Genomic DNA, 21,363 nt, shown 5'->3' on the forward strand with positions numbered 1-21,363 from the left:
ATACCCCCCAAAAAAGATTGCCAGATTTGCATTAAGCAGCTATTACCCATCTATTTGATATGAATATAATAGAGCAGAGATGTCTATTGGTTATGGTCTACACATGGAGCACTGAATTTGGCTGCTTGCTTCTCAAGGTACATTTTTCTGTTAAGCAGTATTTCACCTTTATATGATAACTCTGTTCTTGGTAGCATTTATTACATCTTTGCTTGTCTGTGGTACATGCAGTTTTCAATTTAAGTGACTGCAAATATTGCTGTGTACTTCTTTCCCTCTCTTTATTCCCTCTTTTTCTTCTTCAATCCAGCAATGAACTGAACAACTTTTTATTATTCAGTGATTATTTGATACTAGGTAGTTAAGCCAGGGAGCCTAGCAGGTGATGGAGCTGCTGAGATTTACTTATACTTGTCTTTTGGTTCTCCTTCCTTTCTGTGGCTTCTAATTCTTGAGAGCATATTTAGGACCTTTCTCTATGCGAAGTAACATTGAGAATTGTTGATTATTATCTTTTTATTAGAAACGATTGAATAAAAGGCTTGGTTTATATAAAATAGTTTCATTAGTGTGAGTAGGAAGAAATCTGCCTCATAGAAAGATATGCAGCCAAAAGTTCTTCTATAAAATTAACTGGCCTAGCATATGAGAAACCTAGGAGTATGTTGTTTCTCTACTTGATTCTGAGTGGCCTGGGAAGAGGAACTTTTCTCTAAATGAAACAGATGTAGGATATGAACATAGCTGTCTCCAGTCCTAAGTTGTGTCTGCACTCCTAAGGACAGTAGGCACCCTGAGAAAGAAGTACACTTGACACACCTATTAAATTTCCCACTATGAACATTAATTTACAGTCAATGGAAAATTAGCATGACTATTCTCCTCATGCAGTCATAGTTGATTCAGCTGAAAAGGGGAGTGAAAGATGCTTTAAGGCAAAACAGACAGTTTCAGTACAGGCAATATTGGTTAATTGGTTAATTTAAACCAATACTGGTTTAAATGAATGCAGGGACACTGGTAAAGTTGTTAATAATTAGAATTTTTGTGTTACATTGTTTCCAGCAGTGTTTATGTTGAAAGAAATCTAACTGTTCAGTGCTAGAAAAAGTTAACTTTCCATTTCTGAGGAAGTGTGTTCCCATAAAAATTCCAAGTTATTATTACTGCACAACCTGAGCAAACAAACTTGTTTGCAGTGCTGCACAACAATGTGATGGATTCTTCTGTCCCTACCTGTTAAGAGGCAAAGGAGTGTGCTCTCTGATGATGAGCCTTGATGCAGCCACAGGCACATCATTGTAAGGGTGCTAGAAATGCAGGTTACCAGAAATGGTACCTGATTTATTCATCAGTGGGGACTCCAGAAACACTTTCAAGTTATAGTGTAAAAGAAGTCAAGAAGTGCTCATTGCTTTTCTTGCAGTTTTCTTATCAGAGGGACCTGGACAGACTGGAGAGTTGGGCTGATCCCAACGGGATGAGGTTCAACAAGGCCAAGTGCTGGGTCCTGCACTTTGGCCACAACAACCCCATGGGGAGCTCCAGGCTGGGCACAGAGTGGCTGGAGAGCAGCCAGACAGAGAGGGACCTGGGAGTCTGGATTGACAGGAAGCTGAACATGAGCCAGCAGTGTGCCCAGGTAGCCAAGAAGGCCAATGGCATCCTGGCCTGTATCAGGAACAGCGTGGCCAGCAGGTCCAGGGAAGGGATTCTGCCCCTGTACTCAGCTCTGGTGAGGCCACACCTCGAGTACCGTGTCCAGTTCTGGGCCCCTCAGCTCAGGAAGGAGATTGAGGGGCTGGAGCAGGTCCAAAGGAGGCAACTGGGCTGGTGAAGGGACTGGAGCACAGATGCTATGAGGAGAGGCTGAGGGAGCTGGGGGTGTTGAGGCTGGAGAAGAGGAGACTCAGGGGAGACCTCATCACTCTCTACAACTCCCTGAAAGGAGGTTGGAGCCAGGGGGGGGTTGGGCTCTTTTCCCAGGCAACTCTCAGCAAGACAAGAGGGCACAAGAGGTCTCAAGTTGTGCCAGGGGAGGTTTAGGTTGGACATTAGAAAGAATTTCTTTAGGGAGAGGGTGATCAGACATTGGAATGGGCTGCCCAGGGAAGGGGTGGATTCTCCATCCCTGGAGATATTTCAAAAGAGCCTGGATGTGGCACTCAGTGCCATGGGCTGGGAACTGTAGCGGGACTGGATCAAGGGTTGGACTTGATGATCTCTGAGGTTCCTTCCAACCCAGCCAATTCTATGATTCTATGATAAGATGAGGCAGGAATTAACAGTAAGTAGTAACAGTAAGAATGTTGTGTTGTCCCTTTGTACACACTGCTGTTCTATGCAGCAATTGACAACTTCACAAGAAAGAAGTCTGGCTTTTTACAAATAATCCGATGAGATTCCAGCAGCCTTTGGACACTTTCTGCTTTCAAACATGGTTCTTGAGTTCAGAGAGTAGCGATTCTGTGTTTAAGGCTACTATGTGCCCATTCCATTGTCTTTCCAGGCTGAGTCGTCCTAGTTCATGTCACTATTTCTTTGCATGTCCTCCAGTCCTTTTTGGTTCTGATGCATGACCCAGAACTGAGGTTCGTATCTCAGACATTTCAAATTTTGTGAGGTCAGCTTGAGAAGAAAACCACTGTCTGTAAGAATAATTAGAGATCAGAGCAAGTAAAAATAAGGAGTTATACCTGTTTTCTGAAAGGAATCAATTTGCTCTAAAATCTAAGGTGCTTCATGAGAACTGTGGTACCAAAGTGTTTTCAGAACATGTGACTAGAAATCTCAAGAAAGATTTTTCATGTGTTTGTTTTGCTTTTGCTCAGAAATGAAGACATTAAAAATAGCAGCAATACAGGGAGAATAAATTGATTTGCCAATTAAAGAGAAAAACACAATGCAAAACACATGTAAATCAAGTTGGTTTTAGTCCCAACTTCTGAAACAATTCCCATTTATATTATTTCTTTTCTCACCTCTCCACTTATAGGAAGCTATTTTTTTTCCTCTCTTAATTCCAAAAAAACGTTGTAGTACTTTGCTCTGCTCTGACTACCAAAACCCTACCTCAGCTATGACCATCAGTGTCACAGAGCAGATTAACTGGTATAAACAGCTCTAGAGTGCTGGTTGCTTATCTGCCAGGGTAAATCAACACTCATGTTCACACATCCTTGAGCCAGGAAGATTGATTAAAAGCCCTACATAGCTGTAAAGCTAGAATGTTAAGTAACTGATTTCCAGGGTTCCCATGTAACAAGGGTCTTGAGGGAATATGAGACTTAGGAAGAAAACAAGCACAGAAAAACCAAACCCATATGAAAACCTCTTGAAGCTGGTTACTGTCTGACATCTGTAACATTTCAGTTTCTACAAAATAAGTAGGTCGGTTTACAAGCTCCAGTTATCACTGCAGTTCAAGTCCATTTTATATACATTAAAAGATAGAAATGCATTTTATGGACAGAAGAAAAATTACTATCTTTTAATGGTGTCTCCCTTCCTGAGCTGCAAATGCCACCCAAAGCTGCATTCACACATTTATCTGAGCTGGAAGAAAATTTTTTTTCCAACTTATCCTTCAGACTGCAGCATTGAAAATCAAGACCTGATGTGATGTTGAGCTGTACAGGATGACAAGAAAAGCAAATGCAAATGGTCCTATTGCTTGCAGATAAAATTCCAGATTAACCCTCTTGAACTTTATGGCCCAGATGTGGTATTATTCCTTTTATGATTTTCACTTCTGATTTGTAGCTGAGTTTCTAGAACTGAGTCCAGTGTGTTGCTGTGAGTGTGCAGAAGGCAGAAGTACCCTCCAGGTATTACCAGTTGTTTGAGAGTGCTGATACAGGTGTAATATGTCCCAAAATATGTGGGACTTTCTCTGAGTGAGAAGAGATCTATGCACAGGAGGGCAGACCTGAAACTTCTGTGATTAGTGCTGGAAGCTGTGAGGCTCTTATGTAATGTTTTAGTATGGTACAGTGAAAAATGTGCTTTTGTTGTGACAGCACAAATTGGAGGGCCATGACTTATTAATTAAATGCATTGCTAATCCACACATTGCATATTAAAAGGAAAGAGTAAATCTGATGGCAAAAGGATAAAGCATTAGCTCTGTATCATAATAAGAACATTTTCCTGTATTTGTAATGTTTTCCAGAGGTCTTTTACTACTATTTTGATATTCCTTATCCTTTTTTTGTTTCCATTTTTATTTCTTAAGTAGCAAATGAAGCAGAATCACAGGAGGCCTTGTAAATAGATACAAAACTTGTAATGATCTTAGCCATACTGAATTCAAATTTTCTTCTGTCATTGCTCAAATCCACAGTAGGGATTTCCTGCCGTTAAGTATCTCAAGTTCTTCAGAAACATGGTTGTGAACTTTATGAAAACAGCTTTGAGTTTCTGAATTTCCATTTTAAAGGAGAGTCCTAGGGATTAACAACCTACAAACACCACCTCCTCCCAAACAGCTCCTTTATACCATACCTAACCATTTGCCTTTGCTAGTTGACACCAGGTGACTTCCTATGTGACTCTCAGCCAAATAGGACCCAGGATTTGTTTTAACCAGTAGACTTTGTCAGAGATTGCTAATATACCAAGCAAGATTACAATTTATCCATATTTTCTGTAAAATAGACTGAAATTTCTTGTTATATGTTGCTTTGTAGTTAATAACTTTGACAAATAAGTCATGTAAGTATTTAACTGTGAACTTATAAATTTGGTAACTGTTTGGTTTTTTTTTTTTGTTTTGGTTTTTTTTTTCCTCTCTCTGTTTTTAGAAGCAGAAACAGAAATCCTATAGGTCCAGGAAAGTATGGCTATGGAAAGGTACCATACATTTTACCTTTACAAACTGATACTGGTCAGCAGCCTCAGAAACTTCGTAGGCAACGACAATCATCAAGGAACCACGTGTTTCATCAGAGTCCAAGTATCATGAACACTTACAACCAGCCAGCTAGTCCTTCACTTCAACATGGGAATCTTTATCAAGAAGAAAGTGGGCCTCAGGCTGGACATCAAGTCCTGGGACCCTCAGTTTATCAGTCACCTTCATTTCCAGTATCTGAAAGCCTGTTTCTCAGCAGTGACTCAAACCATCACGGGTCTGCATCACACCAAGCACTCCAGGGTCAGCCCCAGCCTCAAAGGGCTGCAGCAATCGTGTGCATTGGCACCTACAAGCAATATAAACTCTGCAACACAAATGTAAGTCTGGTTTTCCTATATTTAATTTGTTGGATAGCTGTTGGTTTTCCCCAGTATGCTAAATATTCATATTGTGAAGAAAACAAATTGGACATTTTTTTTATTGATTTAATGAAACTTTTTGGGAACTTCTTTTATAACTATCTTGGGAAATATTGAAAGTATATGCATATTATTATACTTACCTAATACTGTACTGTGTTTTAAGCAGCCATGGAACCTACCAATACATAAAATTCTAATTTGATACAAAGAAAAATTGAGTCACAGGCAAATTTAAAATTTTTCAATGTAGGAAATAGAAAACTGGAATAGCACTCAGTAGCCTAGATGACTGCTGTATCTTTCCATTGTGCCCTCTGTGTTCTGCGAAAGATGATACTTTTACCAGCATTCAAGCTCTACATCATTTGATTTTGGCTTCCTAGTTTATTGGGGAGAAAATCTGTTCTGTGTTAATTTTTGAATAAAACTCACTCTGCTATTACTTCATTCAAGAATGTTTGGCTGGGTGTAGCTCCATGCTTAGGGGCAGCTTCCCATTGTATGTGGGAGGCTAGCAAGGTTTTGCTGTTCCTCCCCACAAGAAATTGTTGTCCTGCTAAAATTTTTAGTTTCTGGCTGTGTTATTTTAATGTTTTCTGGAGTATTTCTTCCTAACATTTGTGGGCTACTAATGTAACCTAATGTTGCAAACTTGAAGAAGCTGGTATTCAGATACTTGGAGCAGAATCTTCAGAGTGGTCTCAATAGGTGGACACAGCAAGCTGTGTCTTTCTGGGTGGGTGCACATCTGATTCTTCTGCCTCTTACAAATCCTGTTTTGTTTAGTGGAGACTGCATAGAGGAGTTGCAGCAGATGAACTTTTGATCAAGTTAACAAAACCACAACCTAAGCAAGTGAGATAACTGCTCTTTTTGCTTCTTGGTGTAGCAGTTATTGCATTTGCTTTATTTATGAATAAAGTTCATTGATCAAGACTAGAGCAGTTGATTGAAGAGAACGAATGTCAAGAAAGTTTTTGTCAATTTGTCTGAAGTGGAAAACATGAAAGGGCCAGTTTGAGCCTCTGAGAATAGTCTCTGGTATAAATCACTCCTTTGAAAATCAGTTTCTTTTTTGGAAGGAAATGAGAAATTAACTTAGTGCATGGGCATTAATTTGGAAAGTTTTCTGTGCCAAATTTGCTCATTGGTGTCCAAGCAATACACAGATGTCCCAGTCTTTATTTCATCCCTTAATACATCAAGGCTGAAAGTTGGATAGTACTCTGCCTGACATAAGAAATGTAACAAAATTGTTTCCAGGAAAGTTATCTTCTCAGAGAGCAAGGGGTGAGAAAGTTAAATTTTAGGTGGAAGAAGGAAGCAATCCCAGATGGCCAAGGTGATGGAGAAGGAAGGTTTGTAAGGGAAACTTGCTGAGAATGAGAAGAGGGATGTGAACTTGTGGATTAGACAGTGGCAAGTCATGCAGGTCAGAATGATGAGTGGTCTGGCCACTGGCAAATTTCTTTTGGTCGAAGGGGAACAGGAATGAAAATATTTTCATATAAATTTCAAGAAAATTTTGCTTAAACAGAAGACTTCAATAGATAAAGAGGGGAAAAAATGAGCACTGCTGCTAAATCTTTGCCATTGTTGCATGGATAAATGCAGTTTTAAAGAAATAATAATTTATGTAACAGGACACTTCTAGTAAACTTTTAATAGACTTTTTAAAAGAGAAATTGTAGATGATGCAGCTTCTCCTAGGCATGGAACTCTGCATAGTGCTGTTCTTTATTTGGTAACATTTCTGCTACATTCTGTAATTGCTATTCAGGGTTATTTTTCTCCCTTGAATGTAATAATTAATATAATTATAAAAAGAATTTGCTAAGAACAGTTTTAGCATAAAGGCCAGGATGAGAGCAAAACAAGGCCAATAGTGTTTCACTTTGTTTGCTTGTTCTTCCTGATTAAAAGCTTCTGCACATGGGCTTTAATTTAATTTATCGACAGTGACATATACCAGTGATTTTGCCAGCATGCAGAGAACAGTATCTTTTTCTTTTCCCTTTTTTAGTTCTTCCTGCAGCATACTGAAAATTAAAATCTCATTTATGGAGAGGAAAACTATTCTGTTAAGTTATCTTGGTGTTTAGCCCCTCCCTCTACAGTTTGTCCTAAGGGCAGTTAATTAATAACAAATGAAGTCAATCTGCCTTGGTCCATTAGGTCATTTCCTCATTATTGTACATTTATTGTTTTTTTCATTAATAGCTGAACTTATTTTGCATGACTGACAGCTTGATTCATAAAAGTTAAAGTTGTGGGTTTTGGTTAGGGAGAACCTCGGAAATGCTTGTGTTTGTTCAAGTGTTTTTGCAGGTCATTAAATCTACTTTCTTACTGTACAAGTGGCTTCCTCTCTTCAGCACCTTGCATGCAGGCTTTGTGTATGCTCCCCTTGGAATATACAGCTGCCTGCACCTCCTTCAGGCAATAAACATCTGTCCTTGACACACCAACAGTACTGACAAACCTTACTGAAACCATAAGCTATTTGCAATACAGTAAGATTCCTAAAAGGTGTTCTGTATTCATCCAAAAAGGGGCAGTGCTGATCAAACCTGTACTTGACCTGATAGTAAAGAGAGTTATACATGCACGTGAGGGAGCTAGAATTTGAATCCTCACTCCTTAGTGTTATTGGTCATCAGAACAAAGGAAGAAACTCAAATGGAACATTTGGTAACTGAGCACTTTTTTTTATTGATTGCCTCAAGCATTGCCAAGCCACTGGCTCTTCCTGGGTATCTGAATATGTGAGAATATATTTGTGAATCAACTTCAGGCTCAGGGTTGCTTGGGCTGTGCACATAATGAAACTTGCAGGGTTCTGGACATTCAACCCTGCTTGTTTTGCAAATTTGTGCCCTTTTTAAAAGTCAGTTTAGCTTTTTTATTTTTTGTAAGACATACAGTGAATTGTATTCGTAAATCCAGTAATTCTTAGTATGTCTGTGTCAATAATAAATATATGAAGGACTAAAATATATGAAAGACTGACTGCTGAGAGCTTAGTGAGATGTTTATGGATGGACCTTTTCTGTGCTTGTCCAGTTTCACTCAGTTGCTACTGAGGCCACTGGTTCATGTGAATTACTGTCATGTTTCCAGTTAGACCACATTGCCTTTCCCAGTATTTTACGTGACTTCTACTTAGCAATAAGTCAGTTGTAATTTGGAGAAGTATATCTAGAAAGGATTATAAAATCATGATTATTTTTACTTTCTTATGCTGACTCTTCAGCTATGCATACTATTGTCTGGGTAGCACAGCTATGGAAAACACAGCTTTTGGTTCTGAAATAAGAATTCTCTACTTGAATCTGTGCCCTGTGTGCAGAGTGCTTGAGAATGGCACCTTAGCAGAGAATGAAAAGTATCTGAAAATACAATTTTGAAGTGCAAATAGGTTTTGCAGTTAAAGAGATGAGGTGAGGTACAATGGTTGGGGCCAGTTTCTGGCTCTATCATGATGGGATAAATTAGTATTTCATTTCCTAAAGAATATTAATGATGATCATACTAATTTTGACAGGTGTGAGTTAAAACTATTTCTTTGGAAGGCTTTTTCAGATGCAGAACCTAATTAAATAGAGCTGAAATATTCTACAGGAATGTGTTGAGTCCATTAAAAAGTGATGTGCTTTTCTGTCACCTAAGCACATAGGTAGGCATTGGCAGGCCCTCTTGGCACCTGGGATCTTGGACCATTTCACCAGCTTACTGGCATTTTGCCCAGGCATTTTTTAATGTTTTCCACTTTATAGAAATGAAGCATTTCAAATGTTTCAAGTTTTAACAAAAGTAGAAGTGGAAATGATTAATTTTTTATGAAACAGAAAGTGTAATTCCCACACAGGACTTAGCAGATGTGATTTGGGGTGCTTCAAGAAGTGTATGCACTCTGTACATACTGAGTTGTGATGCTCAGATATTGAGGTAAAGACAAATAGAAGACTATATGTACTTAAAAAGAACATTTAAAAAAAAAAAAAGAAAAGAAAAAAGAAAGCAAACCTGAAAAGTCCCTTCTTATTCCCAAAGAGCTACTGTGTGGTTTATTTATTCTCGTTTTGAGATTTGTATAGAGTAGGTGTTTGACATAAGTGGCAGAGTGGGGTTATGATGACATATATTTTCCTGAGGAAGTTTAACCTTGACTTTATGTGAGGAATTTTCCCTCCAAACACTGTGGGATTGTATGTACGTTTGGTAGCCTGACATTCCGTGGGTGTATAGGAAACTTATTAAAAGTTTACATTACTTTGGGTTGTACTATGGTTTCTTTGACTCTTTTGCAGCAGAATTTTATAAATGTTAATTCAGAATGTGTTGTCACTAATACGGATTTAACTTACCAGGCACTGGCAGGGTGATACCACTTGCAAAATGGCCTACAGAGTTTGATCACTTGTCCCTTGTGTACCAAAAAGCCATACAGAGACATCTTTGTTAAAGCTTTTGGACCACAGTTGTTTCCTCTGTATCTCTGCACTGTGGATGCATGACATCCCATCAATAACTGAGAGCATTGTATTAGAAAATGTTTTGCACTATGACATTATTACAACTTATTATCTTATTCCAACTTTAAAAATTATGGGAAACTGTCTGCCTTAAATCACTAGGAAAAATGTGCTGGGGTAACTTTAGAAGCTCTCTCAAACACTTTCTTCCACAAGTTTGCTTTTTACTTGTGGCAGTAACAGAACACAAAATTAGCTGCTTTGCACAAACTAATTAATTCTAGGTTAGTTACTTAAAATGTTAATACATAGTTACATAGTTATACATAGTTACATAAAATGTTTATATTAAGGCCAAAATCACAAATCAGAAAATGTTGATGTTTAGAGCCTTATGATTTTTAGTAGAAAATTTGTTTACTTAGTTTGATTAATAAATCTAAGTTATTTTCAACTATTTTAGCATCCGGGAATCTGAGAGTCGTGCTCTAGTGCCCTGTTGTCCCAAGACAAGAAAAACAAGAACTAGAAAAACATAGGCCAAAACCAGTTATATTATGGTAATGTTATGAAAGAAGATGTGGTATTAGCACCATAAATTTGGAAAAACTGCAGTGATTGTATTTGTTCCATAGGCAATAGTACTGCTTTTGAAGCAATGGCCATACAGAATTCCACATCCAGTGTGAAGTATCTCCAACCATTATGAATATAGCTCAGGACAATGTACCATGGTTAAAAAATATCTCCCTCTCTGAAAATGCCTCCTCTTGTAAAAATGTCTGAACGTTGTGGCATTCAATTTAAGTTTTCAACTTATTTATTGTATTTGATGCTATTGCTTCTAAATATCTTAGGGAATTCTTGTCTGTTCTTGGTTTCTATACGTGGTAGACAGTTTTCATATTTTAGCATAGGAGTCAACCCATTTGTCTACATTTAGTGCCATTAGTATGTTTGGGGTTTTGTTTGAGCACCCTGGGAGGTGAATTTTCCAGTGACTCTGTCAACTTCCCAATATATACATTTTCTTGCTTTTTAGTTTGCAGCAGTACTTCAGAAGGTGTGGTTAACAGCAGCACCTCAGTGTTTCAGTGTTCTACACTACTGCAGGAAGCATTGGGCTTCATTTTTCTACTCTAAGGTTTGTTTTTAAGTTCTGAGCCTGCTAAGTGGCTTGCATGGGGAAGTTGGAGATGTCTATATATTGACTGAAATCAAGTCAATTTATGTCTAAGAGTAGCTGAAGACTGCTGTGGTAATAATGTGACAGAAAAATCTTACTCATTTAAATGCCTGAAAATCAAAACCAACATGCCTGGCAGTTGTCTAAAACATTTTGCATCCTAACTTTGTGGTGAACTACGAATGGTAGGTTTCGTGTAGGCTTCATGCTTCTTGAAATGAAGTGGATTTTTTTGTTCCACAATAAAACATGACTGCAGGGTGATTTAGATGCATTGCCCGGTTATTGTTCAAACACAACTACTGTGCCAAGTTTTAAACAATTGAATCAATGAAAATTGTGACTTTGGAGCTGCAACTAAACAGTTGCATTTCTGACATATTTGTAGATTTGTTTTATAGGGTACTGTAAATTGGAGAAGTTGTGATTTATCAATGTAGTCAAATGTAATGGAAAATATTTATGGCATTCCAATTTGTCTTTGTTTCTTTTTGTGAATTCATATTGGCAAAATTCTTTGCCAGAAATTCTGGTGTGTAGCAATTCAACACTCCTATAATTTGAACAAGAAATTTACTTTTATTCAAAAGTTAGTTTAATTGAATCCAGGTTTTTGAAGCAGAGGAAGCTCCAGATGTTTAGGAACTTTGATCAGGGGAAATCCCTTGAATTAATTTTTTTTTTTTAATGTTACTTTTATAAATATTTGTTGACTATTTCCATTACTTACAGGTATAGAAAACACCTAGTGTCAGATGTCAGCATCTGCTTTGGTACATAGAAGGAGTAATGTTTTCCCCCTTTTTTTTAGGAAATCACCTTGGTTCTGCTGATATCAGTGAACAAGTTTAAGGTGCATTGTTAAGTCAGATAGCAGGCAAAGAATGTAAATTACATGAATACTGGAACTTAGAGTGAAACTACCTACAAGTGCAATCCAAATCCTTGCTTGTACTGACTGAGGAGAGGGGAGGAAGAAAGAAGTACAGGGGAGAAGCTGTCAAAATTAATCTACGTGTGCTGAAGGGAAGTGCTCTGTTGCAATGCTAGTGCTAGAGGTTTTAAGTTTATGGAGTTTTTTAATTTTAGATTTTTAAGCAGAGCTCAAAAACAACAAATGGCTAAAACTTGTGTAGAAAGTTAGGTAATGTAAATGTGAGATTACCTCTATCAAGAATATGTTCCTTTACCTAACCACAGAGTGGTCTTGAAAGGTGGGAGTCCAAACCCTCTTTCCCAGAAGTGGTAGAAATGGAAGTTCTTACTTCGTGGCCTGTGGAAAGTTAAACGAGGCTTTTGTATATGGTACATTAAGAGCTAACTGCATATAGAACCACACAAAACCCAGAAATACTTGAAAGAGTGGTAATGTTAAAAAAAAAAATTTAAAAATTGGAGTGTTGTGCACTGTCTACTCTTTGCTAGTACTTCATCAACTGTGCTGTGTGTTTGTCCAGAAGTAACACCTCTGTGGGCAGCATATTACATATTTAGAGATTAATTACATGTGCAAGTGTAATTAATAAAACAGAATTTCTTTTAAGTGCTAGGTTGGTAAGGTTGTTTATCTTCAAACTCTTGACTTAGAGCTGTATAAAAGGCAATCCTGTGGGGTTTTTAATCTGTCACCTCCATGTTAAAGAGGCAATGGAAGATCTGTAGGGGTAATAAGCCAGGAAAACATCCCCTGCCTCTTTCTGCAAACTGTCTGGATATGGGCTTCAAAATTCAGTAACTTCCTAACCTGTATTTCTGTTTGCATAATCATTTGTTAAAAAGAGAAATCATAGTAGTTATTTTAACTGTTCTTTTGAGACCTCAGTATGGATCACTCTTGGGTGACATTTTTTTGTGATGGTGTAGTTTTCTCCTAAGCAGCAAAGTGCCATTAAAAGGACTCTCTTCATGTGATAAAGTCAAACCTACAAAGTTTTAGAGCTTTTAGTACAACTTTTCTGAAAAATCTCACGGTAACTCTTGTGCATTAAGAAAATTATTTAATCACCTGATAATATAGCATTTTACCCCAGATTCCCTGCCTAGATCATTGGCTTAATTATTGTTGTTACACTGCTCAGTGTTGTTCTCATTATTATTCAGCTTTTGGCTCCCTGCCTTAACAATGTTCCTTGCAGAAGAGGAGGAAAAATGGCTTGTGTAAGGAATAGTTGTAGATACTATTACTGCAGTGTTTGATTTAACATTCACAAAGCTGCTGTGTGACAGCATGAATATCAGTTGTAAGAAAGGGAGCTGAGATATGGAAGAATGAGGTTTAAAAGAACTGTTCAGTAATTTCATGCCCCGTGTTGAGTAATGGGGACTGGATTTTTTTTTTTTTCTTTGTTCAGTGTCATATTTGTTACTTGACAATAGTCACAGCAAAATTTGCATTGGCCATAACTGTAATTGTAGTTTGGCAGCTCATCTGCAAATCAGATCCAGAAGTTTTCAGTTCAAAAGCAGTTCACAGACTGAGAAAGGACTGGAGTTTAGGTACAGGCATTTTTATTAGGCTGCTTCCTTGCTTTTACCATGCAGTAGGCTCAGGGATTCAAAAGCAGACGGGAGAGATGTCTTGTTTTGGATTTCTAGTAGTTGCCCCTAATACAGAGCATGTACCAATAATTGCTGGAAAATTCAGCCTCTTTTAGACTCAGGCATGGAACACACTTTGACCTAGTAGTTCAGCTACAAAACTTTAACAAGTTTTGATGGAACATGTACAAAGTATGATTATCAGCATTTTTTTCAGACTCTTACAGACTGGCTATACTTGAGTAGATTTCCATATAAAAGACAGAGGATGTATTCTTAACCAAAAAAACAAACTAAAACCACTTTTCCTTATGACTTCATTTCACTCATTAAAATAAAACAGGCACTTGTTTTGAAAAAAAAAAAAAAAAAAGAATAAAAAATCAGACTATTTGAATCATGGGAAAGAAATAGAACACTTCTCCCTTCCTATTTTCCCTCATACTTATTCTCAGGTGTTAAATATTGTGTCAATTAAAAAAAAACAAAAAAACAAACAGACAAAAACACCCAAACTGACAGATACCAGAAATGGAAAATTTATGCTGAATGCTTAAAGTTTGACAAACTCATAAGTAAATGTTCAGTGCTACCAGCTGTAGCTATACCAAAGCATTATAAAACTTGATAAATATATCTGCTAGTTAGTGTAAAGTGCCTTTTAAAAAAATTAGTATGACCTAGGAAGAAAGAATATATTACAGAATCTGTGTGAGAGTGTGCTTTATCAGAAACTGACTCTTGATGGAAACAAGAACTCTAAAATATGAATAATGGTGTAATCTCTGTTACACTTGGCTTCTGCAAGCTAATAGTAATTTTTAAGCTACATTTGTGGTGTTCTAAAATTGTTCCCTTTTTGTGGGAAAAAATTGTTCCATATTGTAAGTCTCTCTTTTTAACAAACAAACAGAAAAACCAAAATGGGTTCTCTCAATGGACTTACCAGAATTCACCCTAGCTATGGCAACATCTCTGCAGTTGTGCCTTTACATTTCTGTCTCCTGTGCCAATGCATAAGCATTTCTGTTGTCTGGTTGTTACTTAGAATTAGGGATCATTCCCCAAGAATATTGTGATTATTTGCTCCAATAAGAACTTTTAATTAAGAAGTGGAATATTGTGGTAATTCAAATCAGAAACCTCTCTAAATTTTCAGTTCTTCTGCTGGAACCATTCAGGTAGTCCCTTCTCCCACACAAAGGTCAGTCATTTAAATGGAATGCGTGCAATTGAATTTCCATTTAAATTTATTGGGCTTTCACACAGAAAACTGGTAGAGGATTATTTCCATGTGCTGATGAAGCTGGTAGGATAAAAGACAAAAGTAGTGAAACCTGCATGATATAAAGATCGTACCCCAGAACTGATAGGCTGCTCTAAGAACAATGTTTTTAAAAATGAAATAAAATACTGCTTAAAAAAACCCCTAGAGCAGATGTTTTATCACTTTGGCATCATTTTCTACAAACTAAAAGGACTATATGTATGACCTTTGTTTTAAGTCTTTTGATTTCACTGGAGTTGCATCAAGTGTGAGTTTGTCTCGGGGTCTCAAAGGTGATATTGGTGATGCCTTTCATACAGAGTTTTGGAGTGACTGATTTTTCTAGTGCAATGAATATTACAATTTTTACATTAAATCAACTATCCTTAGTACACAAACCTTACATTTTTTTTCAGAAGGACAATGCAAACATACTGTATTTTTCTTCTGTCTACAATGTAGACAGAAGAACTGAATTGGCAGCAGAGCTGAAAGCTTCCATGCTAAGGAGTTCTTCCAACTTTGAGCCAGGCTGTGTCAAATGGAAATAGCTTTTAATTGATTTCCCATTAAATGAGGCAATGTGCAGTTTAAGCACCTTGAGCATTATGCAGTGTTTCTATAAATAGATATTTGAATGGAAGGGTTCTTATATTTGGTGGATTTTTTTTTTTTTTTTTTCATGCAGCATATTTAGGTAGAAAAATGATCCTGCTGCTGAGGCTGAAAACACAAAGGAGTTATGATTTCTGTTGGAAATTCCAAGCATGTGATGCTTGATGGGGATCATGGAAAGAATATCCTATATGAACTCCATATATGAATTCTGTATTGAAATACTTCTTTGCTCAGGGAACTGAGCAAGTAAAATCTTAACTATATATTGAAAAAAATGGTTCTGGAATGAGTTGATAGTTACCTGGTCTTTTGCTGGATTAAAAAAATAAAAGACCAGCAACAGTCAACTGGCTAGGTCATTGACAGGTGTGAATTGACATGGCTCCACCTTCCATAGCATAGTTGAGTATCACTTTACACCTGATGATTCTCTGTTCCAGCATGGTCTGTTTTAAGTATTTGTCTTCTATTTTCTAATTGTTGAACTTAGATGTTGTAGAAACGAACTGTTGCTTCTCAAAATGGATTTTTGATTGGTTTAGGTTTTTTTTTTTTTTTGGAACAGCATCTGTAAAATTTTAACACTAAACAGAAATGGCTTATTTTATTTCTTGACACATTTTTGGTTCTTCTGAGGAACTGTACTCTTAATTTTCCTACTATTGCTCTTAAGTGAGCCCCTCCTAAGCTTGCAGTATCAAATGTTTCCAGTCATGGAGATTACATCAGTGTAAATGCTTTGTGTGGGATGGATGAGTGACTAACATTTTATTTAAAATCAAAGCTGGGCTCGAATCTTTTACAAGTTGTTGAAAATCTTAAATAAAATAAGTTATTTCGAAGTACTCAGATGGATTTGTCATTAAGAATTTTTAAAAAAGGCACAAACCTGTAAAGGTTAAGCAGAAGTGCTACTTCTTCCATATGTTTGGTTATCTTTCTTTCCCATTATTAGACATACTCTGTTTTAAGCTGTATAATGCTACAGAAATAATAATTAAAAAACCTAGTAGTATGCACACTTGCATTATGCATTAATGCTATATTTGTCTGTTACATTGCAAATTTAATAAAGCTTAGGTTTGAGTAACACTTCAAAGTATTTTCTAGGTGAATTCAGAGGACTTTCTTGCCACAGAACTGAAAAATTAATGGAAAAAATAGTTCCTAAGTTCCAGAGCAAGATGCTGTCAGTTCCCTTTTCCCATGGCAGTGGGAGTCAGCATGTACCTCTGGCAAGGCAGGCACTTGGGTGTGCAGCTCTGCTGTTGGTCATCTTCCTTGTCCCAAACACAAACTCATTGCCAGGTGAATAGGATTCAGGCAGAAATAGAATGATCCTGCATAATGTACATGTTTGAGGTCTTCCATCTGTGACAGGCTTTGAAAGCAGTGAGGGATAAGAAAAAGGCTGTGACTGTATTACTTGTTTAGTAATCCTGCATTGCTTCAGAATCTTGCTCTATCTAGTAAAGAAAGATATTAGTTTATGGTGATTGTCATCACTGAGCTTAATCTCATTGCAACAGGCAGGTAGGTGCCAGGATTGTGGCAATACAGGTGCTCGTTGCTCATAAACTTGTCCAGATACGCCGCATTCACAGATGTTACTTTTCATTCTGTGTCAAGCCAGACATTTGAGGTGTACTGTCTGTAGGCATGGGCTGTAACTACAGCTGGCTAGCAGTATTTTTACTGCAGAGCTGTTCTTCATATAATTCTTAAAATTCTGCATTCTACAGTTTCTTGCTCTTTTTTTCTTTTTTTAAGAATCATCAATTTTAATAAAAAATTGCCTAATAGCTTGTGCCACACATTAAATATACCTTATTTATTTTTTAGTTAGCACACAATTGTCTTCATGTTCTATTACAATTTTTAAAAATTAGAGCTAGTGGGAGAATAAGAATGCCCAGGAGTTTAAATGGATGTGTTCTCTCTCAGTGTTTGTTCAGCTAGGAAAAAGTAGATTGCTTTGATTTTAAGTAACACTGATATGGGCATGCGTGGTCCTTGGGAATACTAAGAGAAACAACTTGGTAGAAAAATTAAGGCTTGAAGGACCCCAGATTCTGCTTTCAGATATGGACATGGAGCCTCCATAGGTCTCAAGAAGAACAAAGCAGCAGTGTTTCAGAGCAGAAGAAATGGTGGATTGTTGTGTAAAGAATTAGAATTTATATAGTGCAAACATTGGAAGGACATGCCACTTCTAAGAATACGTTCTGAAAATGAAAAAAAGTGTATTCAGATTGCTGTTTCAGAAACAACTATTTTAATAATTTTTCTTGTGTTTATTCTTTGGAATGTCCAAAGATTAATATGATTAGATAAAACCACTGCAGGATTGACAACTAGAGTACAACTAGATTACTTGGACTTAATTTAATATATATATTATGGTGCACTTTGACATTATTAATTATGAATTATCCCTGAGCCTGGAGAATCCAGAAGTGTTATGGGGCCTTGCAGTTTGCCAGTTATTCTAGGTCATAAGGATGAAGCAGTGCCAAAAATGTTAGTCAATGTTTTAATTGCCTTTGAGAAGGTTTCAGGATCAAACCAGTCCATTTTATGCATTTCCAGAAGGGCATTATCTCAGTGCAGCTTTGCTAATGGCAGGCAGGCATCCAGCGTGAGTGCACATCTGCTGGCAGACTGATAATTAGCTGGTGTTGTGCCCACACTTCAGTAATTACCCAAAGTGTCAAAGATTTAAAAAATAAAACCTGTGTTTTTTGAGTGTTTTCCAAAAGCTAAAAACCAAGTAGGGTGGTTTCTTCGTTTTACAGTCTTAGCTGTACTAGAAGCTCAGTTTAAGAAAGCTGTAGTGGTACGTGATGAAGAGAAGTACGGTGTGTTGCTGTCCCTCAGAATACTTTCCTAGCTACACATTTCAGATAAAATTGAGACATACAAAAAGCTCCTGTTTCAAATGTGTAAAGTTTCCGTGGACTGCAAGCAAGATGCATTTCAAGAAATTTGGCCTGAGGTCCCAAAACTCCAAGAGATACTTCTAAAATGTTTTGTCTTTAGCACTGCCTTGGCTCATCAATACAGTGCTGTGCTGCTGCTGTTAATTTCATATTCTGAAAGTACAGGAAGAAAAGTTGGCCAAGATGTCATATTCATTGAAACAGCCACATCAAAATGCAGCAATGGAAAGTATCTCTGAAAGAAGCTTTGGAAGCGTCTTGCTTCATGTGAAAATGTCCAGCCTTTTGAAGGTGCTCAGCTGAATAAAGTCCTGCATGCTTCATGTACAGCCCTGGTTTTTCCAAGCAGCATATTTTAAGCAGGGGAGACATCATCTAATAGCCTATTATTGTGGATTCTAGATGCTGTTTCTCATTTTATAGCACACAACTGAAAGAATAATTAATACTAAAACCTCTCTGAGCATAGAGTATAGCTTTGTAGATAATTTATATCTGTCTCTTCACAATGAAGTCTGATATTTATCTTGTTAGATGTAGTGTTCATTTGTTTGCTGACCTGGCCTCCACAGACCAGATTTAAAAAGGAGATTTGCTTCTTTTCTTCACAAACATCAAAAAAGGGGGTCCTGGTTCCATGTCAAAATCTCTATGAAAATCTTTTAATAACTCCCTCGCTAAGGAAAAAACATAAATGAAACTGAGGAAAAAATTAAAATCTAGATCTGTCATTAGCAAAACAATGAATCAAAGTCAACATTTTGCTTTCCAAAGCCTTGTTTTCAAGTCCCTACCAGGCAGCACAATCCTAATGCCCTCATGTTGCTGAGTGAGAACCAAAGGAGAATCACATAATGTGAAATAGTTTAGCAAAGTTCATTCCAAAGGCCTCTGGAAGATTTTGAAAAGAGATCCAGGTTGTTTAAATCCTAGTACTCTGGCTTAGCCACAGGAACATTTTTCATCTGTAAACATGCCAACATGCCTGCTTTTTAAAGCAAAATTCCTGGTTGTTTGGGAGAGGGCCAGCAAGGGTGTAGGGACTCTGCCATGGGCAGACCCTGGAACAGAGCAGGAGCCAAGCCAAGGTGTGACCTGCTGCATGATGCAGACAAGGGGCTGCAGGGAGTGGTGCTCTGGGAAAGCCTGGTTTTGTCCTCAGCCTTCTTCCAGCATCTCCCAGCCCTGTGTGTGAATTGGGAAGCAAAGAACCTTTGTAAGGCTCATCTATTAGACAGTGGAAATATGAGCTTTCTTTGGGATTTCCTTCTCATCCCAGATGCTCTTTGCGGCATTTTAGGGCTTTTATAGTCCATGCATATGTGTTTGTGACAGAAATAGTAATTAAATGAGCTTGTAAAAATAGGCTATGCTCTCAGGGAATAAATAAAAAAAATATGATCAACAGAACCCCCCAGCTAATATTTCACTTGTGATTATACAGGATCATGCTTCTTCCTCTTAGTGATAACAGTATTTTCTGTCCAAAGATGTGTTATAAAGCTAGTGAGACCAGGAGAAAGTGGCTGACATTCTTATCTCTTCAGAGAAAAGCTCAAAGAATTCATTCTCAGTGAGGCTGAGCAGCAGATAGTATAAAACTATCATTTTCTTTAGCTGTGCAGTAAGAATTTACATGGGGTTAATAAATGGTATATAGATGTTTACTACTATTGACACAGAATGTAGTATAAATCTTTTGACGATTGATGAACTGGAGTATGTTTGACTAGCTGTACCTTGTACAAAGTATAAAGAGAAAAACAAATAGTTTTCGCAGACCAAGTCTTTGTCTAAACTTTTTACTTAAAAGTTTATTTTGTAATTAAACTTGGATGAAAGAAATGGAGGAAGGACAGCTGAGTTAGGACTTCTTAAAGTGCCAGGGACATTACCATGTTTGCCTTCTGATTTCGGCACGTTCCACTCTGTGTTTAGTGTGCTTGACAGCCCTTTCTCCTGCTTTAGAGCAACGGGACCTCTTTTCTGTGGGCAACTTTCAGTAAGTTTAAAACAGAAATTGTATCTCTATAAAAATGATCTTAGATGGTGTATCTGTCGCTAATTTTGGCGACAGCAATAAATATTTTGATCTCTTTATTCATTCGATGTTGGTAGGAACGGGGTATACAGGAAGCGGTTTGTGAGCCAGGAATGCTGGTAGACAAGAGCACCAGCTCAGGGCTCAGAGAAGGAAAAACAAACAGCAAAAAACCTTCACAATAGACTGTCAGAAAACATATGGCAGAAAAAAGGGACAAGCATTCAAAAAAGAAATCCTCCAAGATGGATTCTTTGCTGGTGCAAACTGATTTTGTTCTGCTGTAATTTAGTGTAGTGACCTTAATTTATTCCAGTTCATGTTCTGTCCCTTCACCTTTAGGGTTTGTGCTCTAACTAGACCCCATGAAAAATGTAAACTTTCTAGTGTTGGTAAGTTCCTAGCTGTGGCTGAATTGCTGTATTGCTGTGTCACAGATGTAAGGATGTGTATTTCAGTTGTGGGAAGATAGCTTTGCTTTCTGCATTTGGCACTAGAAACTAGAGACTTTTTGATCCCAACCTCCCACTGTTGTTTGGTGGCTCATGGTCCTATTTTCAGGAAAGCTTTTTTTGTTTGGTTGTTGCTTTAGTTTTTTGGGGGTTTGTTTTTTGTTTGTTTGTTTGTTCAGTGTGGGTTTTGTTTTATTTTTTATTAGTAGAAGGTTTTGTTAAGGAAAACAATATTTGCATGTATTTGGAGATCTCAGAAGGGTAGGCGAACAAGATACAGATGGCTGTTTGGCCAGAAATATTGTTTATTCTAGAAGATTTGTTATCATGATCATAATAGATGATAAAGTGAACATGAACCATCCACCAGACATGTCTTTGGTATAGTTTATGACCTACTTGAAAACTCTTGACTTTGACATCTCACTGATCCAGTTACAAACATCTTCCTTAGAGTTGGTGGATACAAAGGAAGAACTCCTCTGGGACCTTTTGTGGGCTGGGTTTCACTGCAAAGGCAACCAATAGTTCCCCTATACAAACAAGAGATGTAACCTGCAGTTGCAACAA

The 21,363-nt window shown here is 37.4% G+C and overlaps 1 protein-coding gene across 3 annotated transcripts in view; it reads left to right on the forward strand.

Moving 5' to 3' along the window:
• THSD4 (thrombospondin type 1 domain containing 4) overlaps window positions 1-21,363 on the forward strand; it is a 288,268-nt gene that overhangs the window by 76,075 nt on the left and 190,830 nt on the right. For all 3 annotated transcript variants that reach the window (XM_071755032.1, XM_071755030.1, XM_071755031.1), the window contains one exon: window positions 4,803-5,232. In XM_071755032.1, coding sequence (XP_071611133.1) covers window positions 4,803-5,232 — 430 coding nt within the window. The remainder of the gene's footprint in view (window positions 1-4,802; window positions 5,233-21,363) is intronic.

This window comes from Heliangelus exortis, chromosome 11, assembly GCF_036169615.1.
Source record: "Heliangelus exortis chromosome 11, bHelExo1.hap1, whole genome shotgun sequence".
Lineage (NCBI taxonomy): Eukaryota > Metazoa > Chordata > Aves > Apodiformes > Trochilidae > Heliangelus > Heliangelus exortis.